The sequence below is a fragment of the Pavona decussata genome, unplaced genomic scaffold (genome assembly GCF_977016875.1).
Source record: "Pavona decussata unplaced genomic scaffold, jaPavDecu1.1 SCAFFOLD_186, whole genome shotgun sequence".
NCBI classification, from domain to species: domain Eukaryota; kingdom Metazoa; phylum Cnidaria; class Anthozoa; order Scleractinia; family Agariciidae; genus Pavona; species Pavona decussata.
In genome coordinates this window covers 1,608,165-1,627,604 of record NW_028145595.1, presented here as the reverse complement: position 1 = coordinate 1,627,604, position 19,440 = coordinate 1,608,165, and the positions used below count along the sequence as shown (strand labels likewise).

The window sequence follows — 19,440 nt, the reverse complement described above, 5'->3', positions numbered from 1 at the left end:
CACACAAACCCTTTGTACCGGAAAAGATGACCAAAAAATAAGTTTGAGCACCATCGAAAACCTTTTGTTAAACAATTCTTTATATCCGCAACCTTGTTTCCTCATTGATTGCGTGGGCTTTACTGATTTCTAGAAGTTGGTTACAATAAATATTTTGTTAGGTACCATTAAATAAGGCTAATGTCAAATGATCATTAATCAAACTATTACAATTGTTTTCTCAGGGTTGAAAGGGGATGGCTACCGGGCTGTAAATAAGGCAGCCCAGAAATCTGCAAAATAACGAGAGAAGAGAGCAGGAAGCGGGGTACCCACGCTTTCAGGAAGAGGGAAAATTGAGTTTCAGTCGAACCTCCCGTAAACGGACACCCTTGGGGTCAGAAAAAGTGTCCACGTAAGGCAGGTGTCCACTTTTAGGAGGCTAAAAACGTAGTGTTTGGATTTAGCTGAGAACATGACTAAGTTTCCACTTACGAGAGGTGTCCGTTAGCGGGATTCGACTGTATTATTTATTTATTTATTTATTTATTTTTTTTTTTTTTGCAACGGAAAAAAACAAAAACAAAAAAGCAGATGCTAGCTAATACAAACAAAGTTAGAAAGGGGTAAAGGAACAAGCAAGTCACTTTGGGTCTTCTCCCCTCACTTTCCATTGTTTTCTGTTTTTTCTCTTTAACTATATTTTTTCTTCTTTCCCTTTAAAACGTCCAAGAAGACCAGAGGTGACCCCGCGAAGCTATGCGCCTCAGCAGCCAGGGTGTTGCAGTTCATTTTTCGCACATCAATTGAGGTAAATACTACAGCGGAGGTAATTCCTGCTGGTCCAGCCACTCAAAACTCGTTAGTATTTACTGCAGACTGACCATCCTTGCTTTCTGCTTTTTCCCACTTCAAGGCCTGGGAGATATAAGCCTTCAAACCTGGGTTATTGACCTGGCCCCGAAAAGCTTGAAGTTTCCGCTCCTCTACCCATAAACCAAACCTATGGCAATACCAAATGTAAACTGTGTTTTATTGGAAAGTGTAATAAACGAAGCTCCCTTTCCCCATAGTATCTCTCTCTCTCTCTCTCTCTCTCTCTCTCTCTTAGTCCTTTGAGCCCCCAGTGGGGCATAGAGCCGCAATGTTTAAAACATATATTTAAATCGTATCATAGCTGCATGGTACTTTATATCATTCTATCCGTTAGCGCCTTTAGTGTAATGTGGCAGGAGATTAACCATTTAGCAACTGAAAACCCACAAATCTGTGTAACCGCTTTTTGGTGTCAAATGCAGCCAAAACTGCCGAACGTGTTGTTTTTTGGTCAAACACTGACTTTTAAAACGTTTCTGCTCGTGCATGCGCTGAAAATATATTTTTCTCGTGAAACCTTCCTTACACCTCCGTTACTGTTAATCTTTTTATTTTCACCTTTTTGGCCTTTTCTGTTTTCTTTCGTTAATTTCAAAACCTTGGAATCAATGTTTAAGCAATGCGTAGATTCTAACCATAGATGAGGGCTAAGTAAACATTTCTCCCATTTGACGAGAAATATCGTTGTTTTATGGGCACAACTTAGACTCAATATGCTTCGGTTTTATCTATCTAGGTGTATATTCTAAGACCTCCTACTGTTGATCTTAAGGTGATTGTTTACAACAGCTAAGATCGTCTAAACTGTGTCGTCTCTGTTACATGCTCTTCTATATCTGTTTAACGCACGCTCCTAATAGTCTGCATCTACGGATAATACAGGACATCTTGTGATTCCCCCCTCAATGTTTAAAAAAAAATCGTTTGAATGTGAGGGTACGGTTCAGAAAACTTTACTCCTGCTTTGCTCACCTCTTCTCTACTTCTTCCCAGTTCTTGCTACCTGTTTCTTTGATGAAGTACCGCTGTACATCTTTGAAGTCTTTAATACGTTTTGCCTCTTGTTTCATTTCTGCAAATGATATATTTCCTTCCTCGAGATCGATAAGAAGGTCGCATATCTCTGACTCTGTTAGATCTCCGCGAAGGCACTTAAAATTATAGCAGGGGCAGTCCACCGTTTTTTTCTTGACGTCCGTCTTTCGGCAGCTGTTTAATGGTAGTTCTTTGGCCCTTTAGTTCCAGTCGCCCATAACTTTCCATGACTTTTAATACTTTAGAGTATATGTCCTCCCGAAGTGAACTGAGAAAGAACACCGTCTCCATCTTTTGAACCTTAAAAATAGAAATATTTGTGTCGAACTGAGTATTAATTGTAAAAGACAGCTTTTTGGGAACATTTCCATTTCCTGCTCTGTGAATCTTTCCTTAAATCAGATAAATAAAGACGTAATATCCGCAACTGTTATGGAAAAATTATTTTTATATAATTTCTATTTTAGTGAAAAAAGAATCCTCTACTCACATTTCCATCAAACAATATTTACAATTGTCAGCTGAGAGAGAGAATTTTGTGAAAAAGGCGCTAAGCAGGTACTAAGAGAACTAGATAAAGATACATGACCTTTCTTAGGTACGGATGAATGCAGTTATGATAAATAGGCACATCAAATCTTTTCGGTTTGTATTCCATAATACAAAGTCCTGTTCAAGATAAATTTTAGAAAATATCACTAAATCTCGCAAGTCGTGGGTATATATGAAAACTATAAAATAAAATATACTTCGGAGCCCTCGGCATCGTTAAATGCTGAAACAAAAGCTCACGTGCTTACGGTCTGCCAGGTTTTATGCTTCACCTGTTCTTTGACTTGTCTATTATTGCTTCTGTTTGAAATGCAAATCGAATCGGAACGTCACGCGAACCAGGCCGTCAAGGGCTTAAACATACCCTTAATTTGCATACGTACAACTGCAGCTGCGGTCAACTTTTTCCGCTTTTACTGAAACGGACACAAAAGCGAAAGCGCAAACCTATTTACCTTTTAGCCCTTAAAATGGCTGTTAAAGGACTCCTACTACTGTTATTTGTTACTGTTATTTTCGCATTTGGAGGTAAGTTGTTTTTAATCATGATCAGTGGCGGCTTTGCATTCAGATCGGGATGAACAACATTGGGCGTTAGCTTTAGTTTACGCTATCTAGCACCTTTTAAATTTGCTCCTTTTCGACGGCAAAGCCATTTTTTAACTCAGAATTTCTAAATATGTATATCTCGAAGTAGATTATAGAGTAAAGTCAGTTTAATGGTCTTTAAAATATCTTCACTTTGCCTTGAATTTTTTATTGGTTATTGTGCAAGAAACTTCCGGGACCGTAGTATTCAAATAGCCGACGGTACAGACGGTAGTTATAGTTATTTTACAAGTCATGGTACAAACCTTCACCAAGCATGCTTCCCAATCACAAAAGACTTACTTTCGGTCTTGTCGGGTAAGCATGAGGGTTCAAAATTAAACCGACAACATTACTTGAAATAGCTTTGAACGAAACGGACGGAAATGTATGGGTTACAAACAAGTAATAATTATATATTCAAATCAAATATGTACGACATTCATTCGTAAGTACAATAGCAATAGCTGCGATTCTTCTGTTGATTTGTACGCTTAATTTGGAGAAGTTAGAATGCCTTATCAATGGTAAATTTGTAACACAAACTATTTCCTCGTTCCTCAGTTATTATTCTCTTCCTCGTTAAACACGTGTACCCAACAAGAACATTCAAGCAAAATATTATTTAAGTAGTGCATGTCGGGGAGTCTCGGCGTTTCCCTTTTTATCGACTTTATTCAGTTACATCGAAAAAGAAACCTTCTCGATTTCATTATTGAACGGTTTGGACATTTACAGGTTCGATTCTGGCCAGAAAACGATGCTTCGTGCAGCCTGCTTTTATGCTTGACCCGTCGCTTGACTTTAATCACTGAATTAATACTGCTTTTTTCAGTAAACGATTGTTAGAATTTGCATTGCGAGTTGTAATTAATCAGTCTCTGCGTGATCAAAGATGTGAAGGTAGTTCAGGAGCTAGAGCGAAAGCCAAAGTGTGAAACCCTCTTTCGTACGATTAGGCACACAAAAGTTAACTGCTCAGGTCTGAAGACGTTTGTCAAAGTTACTTTGTTGCTGTTACTTGCTATCTCGTTCACTCAAGAAGGTTGGTAGCATCTCTTTTGTGCGCATGCTTCTAAGTACGTTTGCCTAATCTAAGGGTGTGTGGTACGTTTTCAATTCAATTCCGCTATTGGAATCGTATGTTGTGACAAAGGCATTTTTTAATCCACATACAATTGAATTTGCTAGATTTCGAATTGAATAACGGTGTAATTGCTAGCTGGTACGCGCCTTACTTGAAAATTTCAACAGTTTATGAATCGATTTCCGGGTTTGCTAAAATGAAGCTTTTTAATGAAATAGGACATTTCATTATGTTACTATCTGGAGTTCTATAGCTCCAGAAGCTTTCTTTTTGTACCATTCGTTTTAGAGCTGTCCATTTTGCGAACAGATCTGACCTCTTTTAACACTGAACTGTTGTTTGTTTTGTTCAATGTTTGGTAACCAAGATGAATGTCAGTCCCTCTGTGGTTATATGCAAAGTCGCTATAATTATCAGTATTTGCAATTGTACATCATCAGCGACTCGTCGGAGGCCTGTGACAAAAGCACCAACTTGTTACTCGGTAAAAAAGTATCACTGACTGCAAAGTTCTAAAAACAAGACTACTCAAACTACAACAGCCTTACATAAAAGCTGATTATTTATCCGATGGACAAATTAGAGGCCATGCTATTAGTTGTTTACTCGAAGGGCGAGCGTTGTAATTTCTGAGGCTTGCTTCACTCTGGTGAGCGGAGGTGGCCCGTGGCCAATGATGATGCGGCGTGATAGAACTTGCACCGAAAATGTAAGGATCTTGTAAGCTTATATATTTGTGTATTCGCTAGCTAATTAAATTTTCAGTTTTCCCAATTTTATGTTTGATCTTTTTGTACGAGAATATAGCTAACGAGTGTTTACGGGATCTTTTAACACTGTTTTTAACCTTGTGACATTTTTACATCTTTCGTTCTAAAACTTGAGCTGTCCATTTTATGCTATCTTTGGTGTTTATCGTCTCTGCCTTCGATGTTATTTCGACAACTTCGGCGGTTGACATGTTTGCAAATCTCTGTTTGTTTGTATTTCTACTTGGCTCTATGTTTTAGTCGGAAACTTCACTTTCAATCACCGTGTTATTTGTACTGTTTTTTACCTTGTATGCACACTCGATGCTCTATGTCCATTGAAGCTAAGAGCTCGTTTACGTTGTCTAGGTTATAAAAGACGTCTGGATCGAAAAATTATTATAATAATAATAAAGAAAGAGAGAAGTCCAGGAATTTCCCAAACCGGCTGATGGCGTGACACCGTTGCCCCGTGCATCTGTACTCTGATAAAGCATGCTGTTTCAACCAATCAGCGCGCGCGTTATATCGAAACTTTATTATAATGGAATATATTACCAGTGATTGATTGGTCAATGATTGATTGACTAACTTTTATTTTAACATGTAGTTTCATAACTTAGTATCTGACTTCTCATTACCAGAAAGCCGTCACTGAAATGAGTTACAAGATAAGATAATATAACTTTATTATATCTCATTCAGCATAAGTATCTCTAATAAAAAAAACTATTTACAAAATTATTAAGTGAAAGTAAACACTAAAAAGTAAACACTTTTAAACTTTTAGTTTTGGATTAAACTTATAAATTAGTTTCTTATGGCATGGTCCATTACTTAAGAAACTAAGGAAAGAAGATCCGGCAGGGAACCCAGGCTCACAATTGGACTACCCGACTGTACAAATTAAGGGATTTGTGGGAAATTTATCTGGAAATAGGAAATTAAAATTAGCCTGATTTAAGGGTCATTTCAACCCACAGGATACATAAAATATTGGCCACAGAGCATTTATTTACTGTTTTTAAAGTGTTAAACAAACTAGGGATGATCCGTGTACCCAGTCAAGTTTGTTAAAGGCTCACCACAAAAAAAATTGACATAAAAAAAAAATCATATCCAAACTGCTTGTTGATGTGGGAGACGATCTAAGTTGTAAATCGACTTCGCCAACTGATCAGAATAGAGAAAAACAATTTATCTTCAGGTCATGGGCTTAATTCCTGTAAGTTATTTCGCTGTTATGTTTTTGTAACTAACAACTACAAAGAATTTCCCTTGCGCCTTTGTGCGAGCGACACTGAAAGAAACAGTTTCAACCGGTTCGTAAGTACTATGGGTAAAACATATCTATCCCTGAGCCGTACGTGTAAAATAGAAGGATAGAAATTCCCTCTTAATTGACCCTCATTAAAGACGACATCAGAGCAAGTTAATGTCCGCTCGTGATCGCGTCGAATTTCCGTTAACCGATGATCAGGTCATATGCAAAAAAGCGGATCCCTTTCCAGCACCACTGGAGACCCAAGGATTAATTTTACCGAACTGAATAGGAAGCTGACGATAACGAATTTGAAAAGGGCAGATGGCGGAGAACACCGATGTGTGGCGAGCAACAGCCTTGGACATGCAACTTCAAATCCTGCTATACACTGAATGTGCAATGTATGTTTTTTTTTTCTTAAGGCTCGTTCAATTAATTGTTTTAGTGCACGATCCAAACGGGATTTAGATATCATTCTCAACTGCAGTTACTTCTCTTATTTTGGATCGCTGAAAGGAGCTTTTCATTAACCTGCTGTAGTTCGAGTAAACGGAGAAGCGCTCAGTCATTACCACATAGCGGAGTATGATTATCGTTGTCATAGAATCAGCAAGAAATTATTGAAAAATGTTGAAAAAGCATCTTGAAAGCTACGAAACTCACACGTGTCGCAATTTTACGCTGAGCTGAGAAAGAAAATGATTGAGAATAATAAGCATACTCACAGAAGTCATGCAGGATGCTGTAGGCAACTACTTCAAAGAAAGGCGCATTTAAAAAGAAAAGAAAGAAAGAAAGAAATGTTACGGTTCAATGTTAAGCGCTGCACAAACGCCGCGCGAGAGCAAACATTGACAAAGTTACAAAATTGTTTTGGCATCTTTTTGCGCGGGTCATTAAAAAGATGTCTTGAGCACTAAAAATATATTGTTCTTGTATGCGTCACTGTTCATGATGAAAATTATCCACGACGCTGAAATAGCTTTTAATAAGTAGTTCGCAAGAGGGCAGGATTATTGGCGCCCAGGCCAATCCCTCCCTTTGGCTACCCCAGTCTTAAGAGCAACTTAACTCGCAACTTTCCACACCCCACTCCCCCAATGCAACTAATTTGGCAAGTTGGCAATTTCTTGGCAAATGGCTGAATCCAAATATTGTATTCATGTTCACTAATGGTTGCTTAACAATAGTAAAACGAAAAAAAAAAACAAATAAGAAAAGTCAGTTAAAAGATAAGATTTTCACTTGAGTGCTCAAAGCTTGTACGTTTTTTGTGAGACTTTGATGAGTTTTATGATTTACTAAAAAAAAAGTTTGAAGTATTTTTAAAGTGAAGTATGTGGAGAGTGATCGGCACTGTGTGTCTGTGTTTACTTCAATTTAAAAGACTTGAAACTAAATCATTAAATGATGTAATGATTTAGTAAACTCACAGACTTAACATCTCACAAAAACTTATCATCTGATAGTGATTCACCAAAATATTTCAGAATTAAACAACGAACAACCTGCAAACTTAGCTATATGATTGCGAGTCGCATTTCTTAAAATAGGTGAAATTTGGAAACTAGGCTGCGAAATGCTATTCAGTGCCATCACAATGATTACACCTTTGTTTAACTGCAAAATAAACTGTATCTTGTGGAAACACACATTCAAGCGTTTCACTAATACTTAAAATAGTACGTATTCTAAAATAATATCATATACTATGTTTATAAGGAAATTGAACAAGTAAAGTTAAGTTAAAAAATGGAATGAAATAATTATGATAAAATAAATCATACACTGCATCTATGGTTTTCTACGAAAATAGAGAAGCAGCACTGGCTCCCTTGAGGCCACGTACCAAACCCGTGGATGATAAGTAAGACATAAATCATGTCTTGCCAGGCAAAAAGTACTAAACATCAGGTAATTGATTTGTTTTCTTATTTCAGTTGCACTTCAGATCACAGAACATCCACAGAATGTGACAGCAAGCGAAGGAACAAACGTGACTTTCTCTTGTAACGCCATTGGAAATCCTGCACCTACAATATCATGGACCAAAGATGGATCCCTTATAAGTACGAGTGGAGATTCCAGAATCAGTTTTGGGGCAGACAATAAGACGTTGACTATAACTAATGTGAGCAGAGCAGACAGTGGACAATATCGATGTGTGGCTACCAACAGCTTTGGAAATGAAACTACCAGCTCCAATGCTGCCACTCTGGATGTTCAATGTAAGAACAATGGCCTTTAAATTCGTTTAGTTTTGAAGCGATAATGGGTCGACGCTTAGCACAAACTAAAATAATGTGATTATATAACTTGAATTGGTAACGGACCTGCCAGTAGGGGGTTTTAAAGTTGTATTCATTTGCAACGAAACTAACCGCAGTAACCGTCTTTCTAAGGAAGACACCCTTGCGACCGCTCAGTATGTCTTAACCTCAAATTAAAGAAACCAAGGTTGCAGATTTAGTTGGCCAGCTGACCTGATGGTTTCCGCCTCAAAGCCGGCCCCCCTTTAAGTTCACTGTGTAACTGATTTTCAAATTCCCAAACGACTGTTGTAGAAATCTACTAACAGGACGACGGAGCAAATCTAACAGAGACGGCGGAACCACGGAAGGAAGTCGGACGGAACTGGAAGTATGACCTCCAAAAGATCCCCTTCACCCCCTCCCAACCTTACTTCAAAAGTTATAAATGTGATACATAATGTTTTCGAAAATGCATTTCACCGCTTTTTAACCCTTAGCCTTAACTGCGATAAACCGTCCATGTACAAGACCAACAACGCTATTCAAAGCACTTGTACATATGCATACACTTTTTACCAAGACACATTTAACGATATTTTCGATTTTTATCTATCATAATTGATTGTTACTAAAACCTAGATCTTTCACTTTTTTCTACTGATAATAAACAATCCTGAATTCACTTCTTATAATCAAACTTAGTTGAGATGTAACATTTTGCTTGCATTAATTTTCCCCCGTAATATGTGGCGACCAAAAAGAAAAAATCTACATACAAATCACCGCTGCTACGAAAATTAAGAAGTAGCACTGAATTCGTTGGTGTCGGCTATCCCTCCGAAGATGCATTGCCAGGCGAAAGTCCAGTGAAAATTTTTCTGCTTACATTAGGTGAACGATTTGTTTTCTAATTTAGTTGCACCTGAGATCACAGAACATCCACAGGATACGACAACGACGGAAGGATCAAACGTTATGTTCTCTTGTAACGCCATTGGAAATCCAGTACCGACTTTTTCGTGGACCATAGATGGATCTGCTGTAAATACGACTGCCTATCCCAGGATCGGTTTATCAGCAGATAACAAGCAGTTGACTATAACCAATGTGAAAAGGACAGACAGTGGAAATCAATACCGATGTGTGGCTAACAACATTATTGGAACTGTTACCTCCAATGCTGCTACACTGACTAATATACGATGTAATTACTTATTATTTTTTTTTTCTTTGATTTTCATACTAAGGTTTCTCGGTGTTCAGTTCTGAGTAGAGGAGTATTATTATTTCTCAGTATAGGAATAGTAATATAAAGGTGGAGGCCGGTACATTGAACTATAGCTGATTTGCGGCCTTCAGTAAAAGGTTTCTTTATAGAGTCTTTTGTAACTTACTCGAACATAGTGGTTTTGCTAGCCTTCTCAGTTTTCCGCGTGGTATATGACCGCTGCTAGACAATATCCTTCAAGTCAAAACTTCTGTGAAACTCATCGTTTAATATGCACAAATGCAGGAATTTTAGCTCTTTAGACTACTGATTGTGAGATTCACTTTTTTTGTTACTAAATTGCAGACAAGCCTGAGTTCACTTCTCATCCGGAGAATCTGACAGTTGAAGAAGGAAACAACGTCACATTATCTTGTAACGCCAGTGGAAATCCAGAACCGACTTTTTCGTGGACCATAGATGGATTTGCTTTATCATTGGAGAACAAGCAGTTGACTATAACCAATGTGAAAAGGACAGACAGTGGAAATCAATACCGATGTGTGGCCAACAACACTATTGGAAATGTTAGCTCCAATGCTGCTACACTGAATGTACAATGTAAATACTGCTTAGCATAATATCTCTTTCAGATTCATGCTAAAATCGGCTCGGTGTTCAGCTCTGAGTAGAGGAGTATTACTTGAGTATAGAGGTGGATCGAATGGTACAAGAAAGTATAGCTACTTTGTACCTTCTTTAAGGTTTCCTAGAAAACATAATCGAATTTAGCTTTAGTTCATTTACATATTGCTTGCATTCATTTCCCCCGTAATCAATGACCGCCCAAAAGAAAAACCTACATACAAATCACCGCTGCTACGAAAATTAAGAAGTAGCACTGACCTCGTTGCTGTCGGCAATCCCGCCCGCAGATGATAACTAAGACGTAGATCATGCATTGCCAGGCGAAAGTCCAGAAAATGTTTTCTGCTTACATCAGGTGAATGATTTGTTTTCTAATTTAGTTGCACCTGAGATCACAGAACATCCACAGGATACGACAACGACGGAAGGATCAAACGTGACGTTCTCTTGTAACGCCATTGGAAATCCAGTACCGACTTTTTCGTGGACCATAGATGGATATGCTGTAAATACGACTGCCAATCCCAGAATCAGTTTATCATTGGAGAACAAGCAGTTGACTATAACGAATGTGAAAAGGACAGACAGTGGAAATCAATACCGATGTGTGGCCAACAACATTATTGGAAATGTTACCTCTAATGCTGCTACACTGAATATACAATGTAAATACTACTTTTCATTATTTCTCTTTGATGTTCATGCTAATGTTGCTTGGTGTTCAGTTCTGAGTAGAGGAGTATTATCATTTCTGAGTATAGCAATACCATTATAAAGGAGGAGGCCGGTACATTGAAGTATAGTTGATTTGTGGCCTTATTACTTAACAGAACTAAGTGGTTTTGCCAACCGTCTCATTTTTCCCGTGGTGTACGACAACCAAAAACAAAAAACTACACACAAATCACCGCTGCTAGACAATATCCTTGAAAACACCAACAGACCTAATTTCATATTGAAAAGATTTTTAATGGACGACAAATGTGACTAATTAAAACATGTATATCATAGCGCTTAAGAGAGATTTAAAATATCAGAACGAGATTGAATATCAGCTTGCGAGAGTTCAGTTCTCAGACAATCTCCTCAGTCCAAAAATTGTGCGCGCACCTCGTGCCTATATCATGTTATCTTGTGAGACTCCTTGGCAGTGATGCTTGTGTACCTGTCCTAGTTACTGACTCCCACTGACTCCTTTTAAATTCCTCTAGTTTCCTTGTTAGATTTTCACTCTAACTGACAAACGCAAAGTCAGCAATTGTCATTGCCAGAAATTAAAACAAAGTTAAGCGAACACATGAAAATGAGATGGCTTGAGAAGCCCAAAGATGGTTTACTTAATTAACTAACTGCAATTTACCGTTTTGTATTTAATTGCAGTCAAACCAGAGGTGACAATTGTGGGTGCTCCTGAACAGTTTGTTGCTATAGGAAACAACATTCTCTTGACATGCCACTACAAATTTTCACCAACACCTTCTGAAGTACAATGGAAAAAAGATGGAACTGTTATTTCAAGAAATGCTTCCACTGAGAATTTTGCACAAGGGTCTATTGTTCATTTCAATGAAAGCCTAGTACAGTTGAGAATCAATGCAAGTACCTTAGAAGTTGCTGGGAATTACACATGTCTGGTTGTAAACAGTGTCCATAATTCATCTGCTATAACATCACTTGTTGTCCAAGGTTTGTTTTTACACTTATGGTGTGAATATATTATCAGTATCTATAACTTCTCCCTGTGATATCAGTACATGCATGTGTTTAACCAATGAATATAGAAAAATGAGAGAAGAAAGAGGTTGCACATCCTTTTTAGTAATAATTGTCTTTGTACCAGGAAAGTATACAATACCAGCCACAAAAGACAGAGATACAACTGTCCATGTAAGTATTAAAAAATATTCAGGTTTTCCTGATCAATGTATTTTTTTTTTGTAGATAGTTGATTCTGTTTATAGTGAACAAGTTATAGTACTTAATTGCAAGGATTCATAAACCATACGCTATGCCTAAAACTTAGGGCGCGTTTTTTTTATCCACAATTCTGGAATAAGAATGGTTGGTACGGAATGCTAGGAATAATTCGGATTGTCTGCATAAAAAAACCCCCGTCGGTCCTGGCCGAGTAAACATTGCGTAACAAATATGGCGGCCGACGAAAAGGCTGCCATTGCAGCCGTTATCGCAGCAATTTTCCTTGTACTTTTGGTACAATGAAATTAGAAGCAATGTTTCATTTTGTCCAAAAGTGTAACCTGATTTTTTCCCTTGTAGAGACGTATTTGAATCCGCAGCGCTCATCTCGCCGTCCGCCATCTTGGATTTCATTCGCAACATTCTGTTCATTCTGCCCCTGGGAGCAGAATGGATGGAATGGCATTCTGTCCATTCCGGAATAAGAATGCGGAATAGAAAAACGCGCGCATTTTACATTCTGTCCATTCACATTCCAGAATTGTGGATAAAAAACGCGCCCTTAATAACATTCTTGACCATTTTAAGGTGTTTACGCTGTAAAGGGGTAGGGTAAGGTACACTGCTTGGCACTGGAAGTGAATCTCATGGTACTTTCTGGGGACAAAAAATGTTTGTCTCAATACTTGTTGGAAACCTTACTTTAAAATGTTAACATTTAATGGTCCTCAGGGAATGTTTTAAAGAATCTTTTAAAATTAGCTGTAGACGAAGGTTGTTACCAACGAGTGCATCTCAGTCTTTTTCATGCTGGAGCACCTCACATGGCCAGGGAGCTAGAGGTCATTTGGGTCAAAGGTGTACATCTACCTAGCTATTGTAGGAGTAGTAGCTTATCTGATTGATCTCTTAGTAACAATAATAATAATAATAATAATAATAATAATAATAATAATAATAATAATAATAACAATAATAATAATAAATAATTGAAAGGTTGTGTCATAGGAGATATAATCAACTCTCTGAAGGCTGATTGTACTGCGTATACTATAATTATTGTACTCCACAGTGGTACCAGACCCACCACAAGATGTGTTGGTGGAGTCTAAGGGATCACGTTTGGTGAATATCTCCTGGAGAGCTGGTTTTGATGGGAACAGTGAAATTCTTAACTACACAGTAGAAATCGGTGAAGATAATCAGAACTTCAGGGATGCTAAGTGTCAAGGATTGTCCAATGGTAGATGTGTGGTATCTGGTTCCTCCACAAGTGCTTCTCTTGAGGATCTTTTTCCCTGGACAACCTACTTTATTAAGGTGTTTGCAACTAACAAAGTTGGTCCTAGCCTTAGAAGCTTGGTAGTGAATACAACCACAGATGAAGAAGGTATGTTGACTTTAATATGAATAGCCGTTACTAACTCCCTGACAATATGACAAGACATATGACAGACATGTGATGTATCCGAGGGCAAGCCAGGCCCATGCTAAAGGAAGATACATTCTAATCACAATGGTGAATTTCTTTTGACAGCTCCAAGTACTGCTCCATCCTTCAGTGTGACTGTTCTCAATTCCACTGCTGTCAATGTCTCATGGCAGGTATGATTGGAATGTTCATTTCAATATCTACAATTGATTCTACGTGTAATCTTTATTTAATTGGTTATGGGAATAAGCTGGCCACTCCATCAGCATGAATTCTATATATACCATATTACTAGCAGTTCTCATTGAGAAGTGAGTGCTGCCGTTTAAGGTGTTTTTGAATGCAAATACGACAATGAGAATATAACTTATAACAAAAATATAACTTATTTTATTTGCAAAATAACATGGTTACATGTATTTTCTTTGAGTATAACATTAACAAGTAACTATTGGTGTTCCTAAGGCTTTTGTTGGGATTATGCTTGTGGCAATTGCTAAAAGTGGAAAAGAAATATATTGGTTAACGAAAACGGAAGGTGTATTAAACGAATAACACTGTCTAACGCAACATGTAATAATAAGGGCTTTTTAACTGATTCTTAGAACGATTAGTGACACTTTCTTTTGTCTATCTAGCGCAACGTGGAAATAAACTAAATACTTGGCGATCTCCATGACGTAAGATGTCATCGATATTTGTTTGTGTCCATAAATCGACCGAATTCGATCGATTGAAAAGCAAAGCTGCAAGTGACATATATGCACACTGTCGGCCTCTAGAATGCTCACTGAAAGCTTCATGACCTTGATGAATGCTTCCTCGAATAGAAGTAATCATAATAGATCATAATAGATCAGCAAAAAGTGCCAAAACTCACCCGTAAACAGCGAAACCTTGACTCTGATCAACTGTATTTATATCTTGCTGCGAGCACATGCGATTTTCCGCTGAACGAGCACGATTTAATTTTTGCTGAGCAAGCACATGTCAAGCACATGTCATGTCAGACAGCTCCTGATTGGCTAGAATTGGCTGCGCCATAAAACAGGATTTCTGATTGGCTGTTTCTTAATGCGAACGATGGGTTGAGCCAAACCGTCGAACCAAAATTTCTCGATGGCTTCAAGAATATGAAGGCTGCCTATCGGCAGCAATGACTGCATTTGAAATAATTTTCTGGGAAAGCTTATACCGGTAGTTGTTATTCATGTGCTAAATTTTCATATATACATGTAAAAGTGTTGTTTGCATTGGTGCTATGTACATACAAATCAGGTACTCAAAATGACTGCTGGAACCAACACACCTGAATATTTACGCCATACAATCATAAAAAGTCCAGAGAAACCAAAAAGGCCCAAGAGACAAAACACAGGTCAATTGGAAATTAACCGAAGAACATGAGATAAAAGTAACACGGCAAAAAAAAAAAAAAAGGAAGATGACGAAGAAAAACAGAGGATTTTAATAAACCCATTTTTTAAGAGATCATAACCATAATGAATGGCTGTTTCAGTCTATTTACTCCTGCAAGATTAATGCTAAGTTTGATGTTTAACTTAGTAACACTGTAAAGCCAATAATCCCAATAAGCTTATTTTCTTTCTCCTCTACATGTAGGTACTGGTATTTTCGTTTTCTTTTACTATTGTAACTAATTTGTGGGGCTAAATGTCAGGTTCCCGACTCCGATCGGCGATGAGTCAGGATGAGCCGTTCAACCAGTTGGCCAAGATTCTAGCAATCACTCATTTTATTGCATTAACTTTCATGACGTGTGGTGGAAAACTATAATTACAAAGATCAGAAAAATAGAATAAAAATAGGGCGAAAACTAAGGAAAAACGACACGAAAATGATTACTTACACTCAGTCTGTTCACTCCTTGTCGCGACTACTTCAAATGTCCATAATGGTAATGATCCTTGTTACAAAGGGATGAAAACCTAAAGATACATGTTTTGAGCGTACAAAACAAATTTTTCCGAGAATTTCATTGTGTACAGTTGTTATCTATTTCATTTTCAAAGCATTAGGTGGTTTGCTGGTTCGCTAAATTGCAGTTTCCTAATAAAAATAAAGAAAAGGGCATTCAAACATCAAACTGAACTATTTGGTGTCCAAGTTAAGTTTTACTCCTTCTGCCATCCAGTAACTGAATTAATTAATGTATTCTTGAGAGTGTGGTCAATATTTTTCTCTCTTTTTCTCCGTTTAGATGCCAACCAAAGAACAAGCCAGAGGTGCCATCCAGGGATATTTCATTTTGTACAAGAAAACAGATAGCCCACAAAAAGAAAATCGCACTGTCTATGGAAAGGACACCACTTCATATCTGGTGACATCTTTGGATAAGTTCACCTCGTACAATTTTTCCATGCAGGCTTTTAACAGTAAAGGAGCCAGTCCTGTGAGCAATCAAACTGAAAAGAATACAGATCAAGATAGTAAGTTGTTTAAGCTGCCCACTTCTACTCTCTTTATCATTTATTAAAAAACTTAATTTCTTTTCTGATCAAAACTGTATCATGACCATTTTGGTGATAATTTTGATATTGCTTTACACTTACTCATGTAATTTTGTGTTCTATTCGGTATTAATTAATAACTCTACATGTACATAGTCATGTTATGCCTTTGTGCCTGTAATAATTATTTATACTACATGTAATTCTTCATCAGTGAGTGATCTCTTCACAAAAATGATGCCTCTTAGGTTGAAATGACCTGGTTTACCAAATGAGATTTGAAGGGGCCAGTTTTTTTTCCTTTGAAAATGTGTATGAGGTATAGGTGATTCCTGGATGAAAGTGACTGGGATGCTCATCAGCAAATTAATGTCATGTAAAAGTACATGTAAAAGAATCTTATTTTATGGGACTCAAACTGTACATTTCTATATCAGGACCTGATGGTGCTCCACAAAATGTGAGAGGATATAACTCCAGCTCAACCAGCATCTTCGTCTCGTGGGATGAAGTGCCAGCAGATCAACAGAATGGTATCATCACACAATACACCATTATCTACCAGTCACAAACAGAGAATCACGATAGAAATCTTTTAGCTGGGGCCAATGATCGCCATAAGCACATAACGGGACTAAAGGAGTATGTGAACTACAATATCACGGTGTTTGCATCTACTGTGAAAGGAGATGGACCACACAGTACTCCTGTTCTTGTTGTTAAAACAGACCAGGATGGTAAGTAATTATCTCACCAAGTACCTCTCTATAAATCAGCATAAAAGGATGAAAACTTTAAGTTCAAGAAATATAACTTTCACAGAAGAAGATTGAGACGCTGGCCGCATTTTTATGCAGAGTAGTAATGTAACTCAGATATCAATTAGTTGAAACGAGATCTTTCAAAAACTAATTATACAGTGGAAAGTCCAAAAGCTACAGTAAAAATGCGCGAGTAAGAACCTGGATTTTTCCAAGTTAGCATATATCACAAGGTATTTGAACTAATTACTGAATTATTTCTTTATTTAGTCATGTGTATTTATCTATTTCTTTCTTTAGTTATTATATTCATTTATTTAGTTAGTTATTTAATCTGTATTGCCATGAAGTGTATCGTTTGTCTTGTGTTGATGTCTCCAAGTTAACATTCCACAATTTTTTTTAATAAATGTCGTAGTATTTAACGCAATTAGTAAGGTTCGAAGACATCTTGCAATATAACTGTATCATCATGACTTTTAACGTTATGGTCTCGTGACCTATTACGAGCGTGAAAGTGATATACTTTTTCGGCGCTATGTCGAGAGATACTGGCCGAACTTGTTTCAAATTAAACAGCTGCCCGGAACAAAGATTTAGGTCAGGGATTTGCCCTTTTTATTTCTTTTGTCTCTATGCAGAACCAAGCGCTCCCCCAGCTAATGTCCATGGACACAACACAAGCTCTACCAGTATTTTGGTTCAATGGGGAGAAGTTCCAGCAGCTGATCAAAATGGTATTATACTGAGTTACACAGTTACTTACAAGGCGTTACCTGGCAGTAGTCCACAAACCGAGGTAGTGAATGCTTCAACAAACCAAACAACACTGACAGGTCTGAATGAATACACCAACTACAGCATCACGGTGTTTGCCTCTACTGTAAAGGGAGATGGAAATGTTAGCAATCCTATCATTGTCATCACAGATGAAGACAGTAAGTTAACACACGTACATTTTATTACAACTTTCTCCATATGGTGAATTAAGGTCAAGATGTTTGATGTAAACAAGCCAAAATAGTAGTTGTTGGATGTGTTTATCACTATTGTTTTATTTCCTCAGAGCCCGACGCTTCTCCTCTTAATTTAAGACCAGTGGACACAACGTTAACCAGTATCTTAGTCACATGGGATGAAGTTCCCGCCTCAGACCAAAATGGGATTATACTAACTTACACCGTCAGGTACCAGATGTTTGGTGAAGGTGGTGTGAACGCATCTATTAATTCCACGACAGTTGTCTTTCCCACACAGCAAGCAAACTTGACAGGTCTAAAGAATGATACGAGGTACAACATCAGTGTTTTAGCGTCCACCAGCAAGGGAGATGGACCTTACAGTCAACCTATATTTGTTTCATCAAACCAAGACAGTAAGTTAAAATTACCATTGAGTTATTATTACGAAACTGGAATAATCTTTAAGGGAATAAGAAACATCAGAACCCTTGGATTGTTCAGGTTTGTCGGAGAATCTGAGAAATCGCGTTCACGTTATTACACGTTCACGTTCACACGTTTGTATTTTGAACGAGTTTTTAACTCCTAGACGTAACGTGTTAAAATAAATGATGATGATGATGATGATGATGATGCCCAAGTAAAACAATGTAATTTTAGTTTCCAACTTTAAAATAAATCACTTGGTTATGACGAAGTTGGTTAGAAAAGATGAATTGCACTGTTTGTAGATTATTCGAGATCACAGTCAGAGGGTTTTCTTCTACGAGCACACAAGTAGTTATGATCAATTTGCCCATCGTGCAGCAGGTTTTTCCGGTACCACTTCCTACTTTAACAGTTGTTATGTTTAATTTAAATTACTTGTTTCCTAATATCTGGCTAGAGTACCTGTAAACTATCTTTTCGTAGCTGACTGCTTGCACTGTAAACAACGTGTATTTACAAACGATTCAGTTTGTATTGTTCAGTCGTTTGTTTTTTCTTAGAACCCAGTGCCCCCCCTGAGAACGTGCAAGGACATAACTCTAGTTCAACTTCAATCTTTGTCGAGTGGGATGAGGTAACAGCAGAGAATCAGAATGGTGAGATCCTCAACTACACTGTCATATATGAAAAGGCGGAAGGGGGCGAAGCTGAAAAAAGGAAGCAAGTAAATTCTCCGTCACGAAATGTGCAGTTGACAAACCTTACTAAATATACGAGTTACAGCATCAAAGTGTTGGCTGCTACAGTGAAAGGTGATGGCCCACCCAGTGATCCAATTCAAGTGCGCACAGATGAAGACAGTAAGTAAACCTAACGTCATTAAACGTCTTCGCTTGTGATGGGTCACGTGTCACGTAAACTAGGCATGTGTTGCAAAAGTGACGAGTAAAGAAGGACCGTAGCACGAACATTAAAAAGGTGTTATTACTTGAATAAGTTACAAAGACTCATCTGTTGTTATCGGAACTTGATGCCTTCTGCCCCGTGAGGAATAGAGAGCTTCCCCAACGGCCTATCGCCAGAAGGTTTCTGCGGTGGTGGGTTGGGTTGTATTAGTTGAACCTTAAGCTATCTTTGTCCTGGGCTCTTCCCCCGGAGCAATCAGGCTAAGTTAAATCTAACAGGACAGCCGAAGTAATTCAGGAACGGAAAGCTCTATAGATCAACCTCC

General features: G+C 37.8%; 1 protein-coding gene and 1 long non-coding RNA gene across 4 annotated transcripts in view; one reads left to right on the top strand and one right to left on the bottom strand.

The window, feature by feature from the left end:
* The window catches only part of LOC146462638 (uncharacterized), a 243,281-nt gene extending 228,546 nt beyond the window's left edge, over positions 1 to 14,735 (bottom strand). Inside the window, exons 1-2 of the long non-coding RNA XR_014857091.1 lie at positions 14,686 to 14,735; positions 13,871 to 14,509 (exon numbers count right to left, since the gene is read on the bottom strand). This is a non-coding gene — a long non-coding RNA (uncharacterized LOC146462638). The remainder of the gene's footprint in view (positions 1 to 13,870; positions 14,510 to 14,685) is intronic.
* LOC146462635 (protein sidekick-1-like) overlaps positions 2,844 to 19,440 on the top strand; it is a 48,568-nt gene continuing 31,971 nt past the window's right edge. The window contains exons 1-11 of one of the 3 annotated variants that reach the window (XM_085085424.1): positions 2,844 to 2,970; positions 8,071 to 8,358; positions 9,299 to 9,586; positions 9,956 to 10,210; positions 10,618 to 10,902; positions 11,618 to 11,923; positions 13,227 to 13,544; positions 13,692 to 13,759; positions 15,808 to 16,036; positions 16,495 to 16,794; positions 17,460 to 17,756. In XM_085085424.1, coding sequence (XP_084941550.1) covers positions 2,913 to 2,970; positions 8,071 to 8,358; positions 9,299 to 9,586; positions 9,956 to 10,210; positions 10,618 to 10,902; positions 11,618 to 11,923; positions 13,227 to 13,544; positions 13,692 to 13,759; positions 15,808 to 16,036; positions 16,495 to 16,794; positions 17,460 to 17,756 — 2,692 coding nt within the window. In that variant the 5' untranslated portion in view covers positions 2,844 to 2,912. The remainder of the gene's footprint in view (positions 2,971 to 8,070; positions 8,359 to 9,298; positions 9,587 to 9,955; positions 10,211 to 10,617; positions 10,903 to 11,617; positions 11,924 to 13,226; positions 13,545 to 13,691; positions 13,760 to 15,807; positions 16,037 to 16,494; positions 16,795 to 17,459; positions 17,757 to 19,440) is intronic. The other 2 variants (XM_085085426.1, XM_085085425.1) reach the window with 2 other exon arrangements.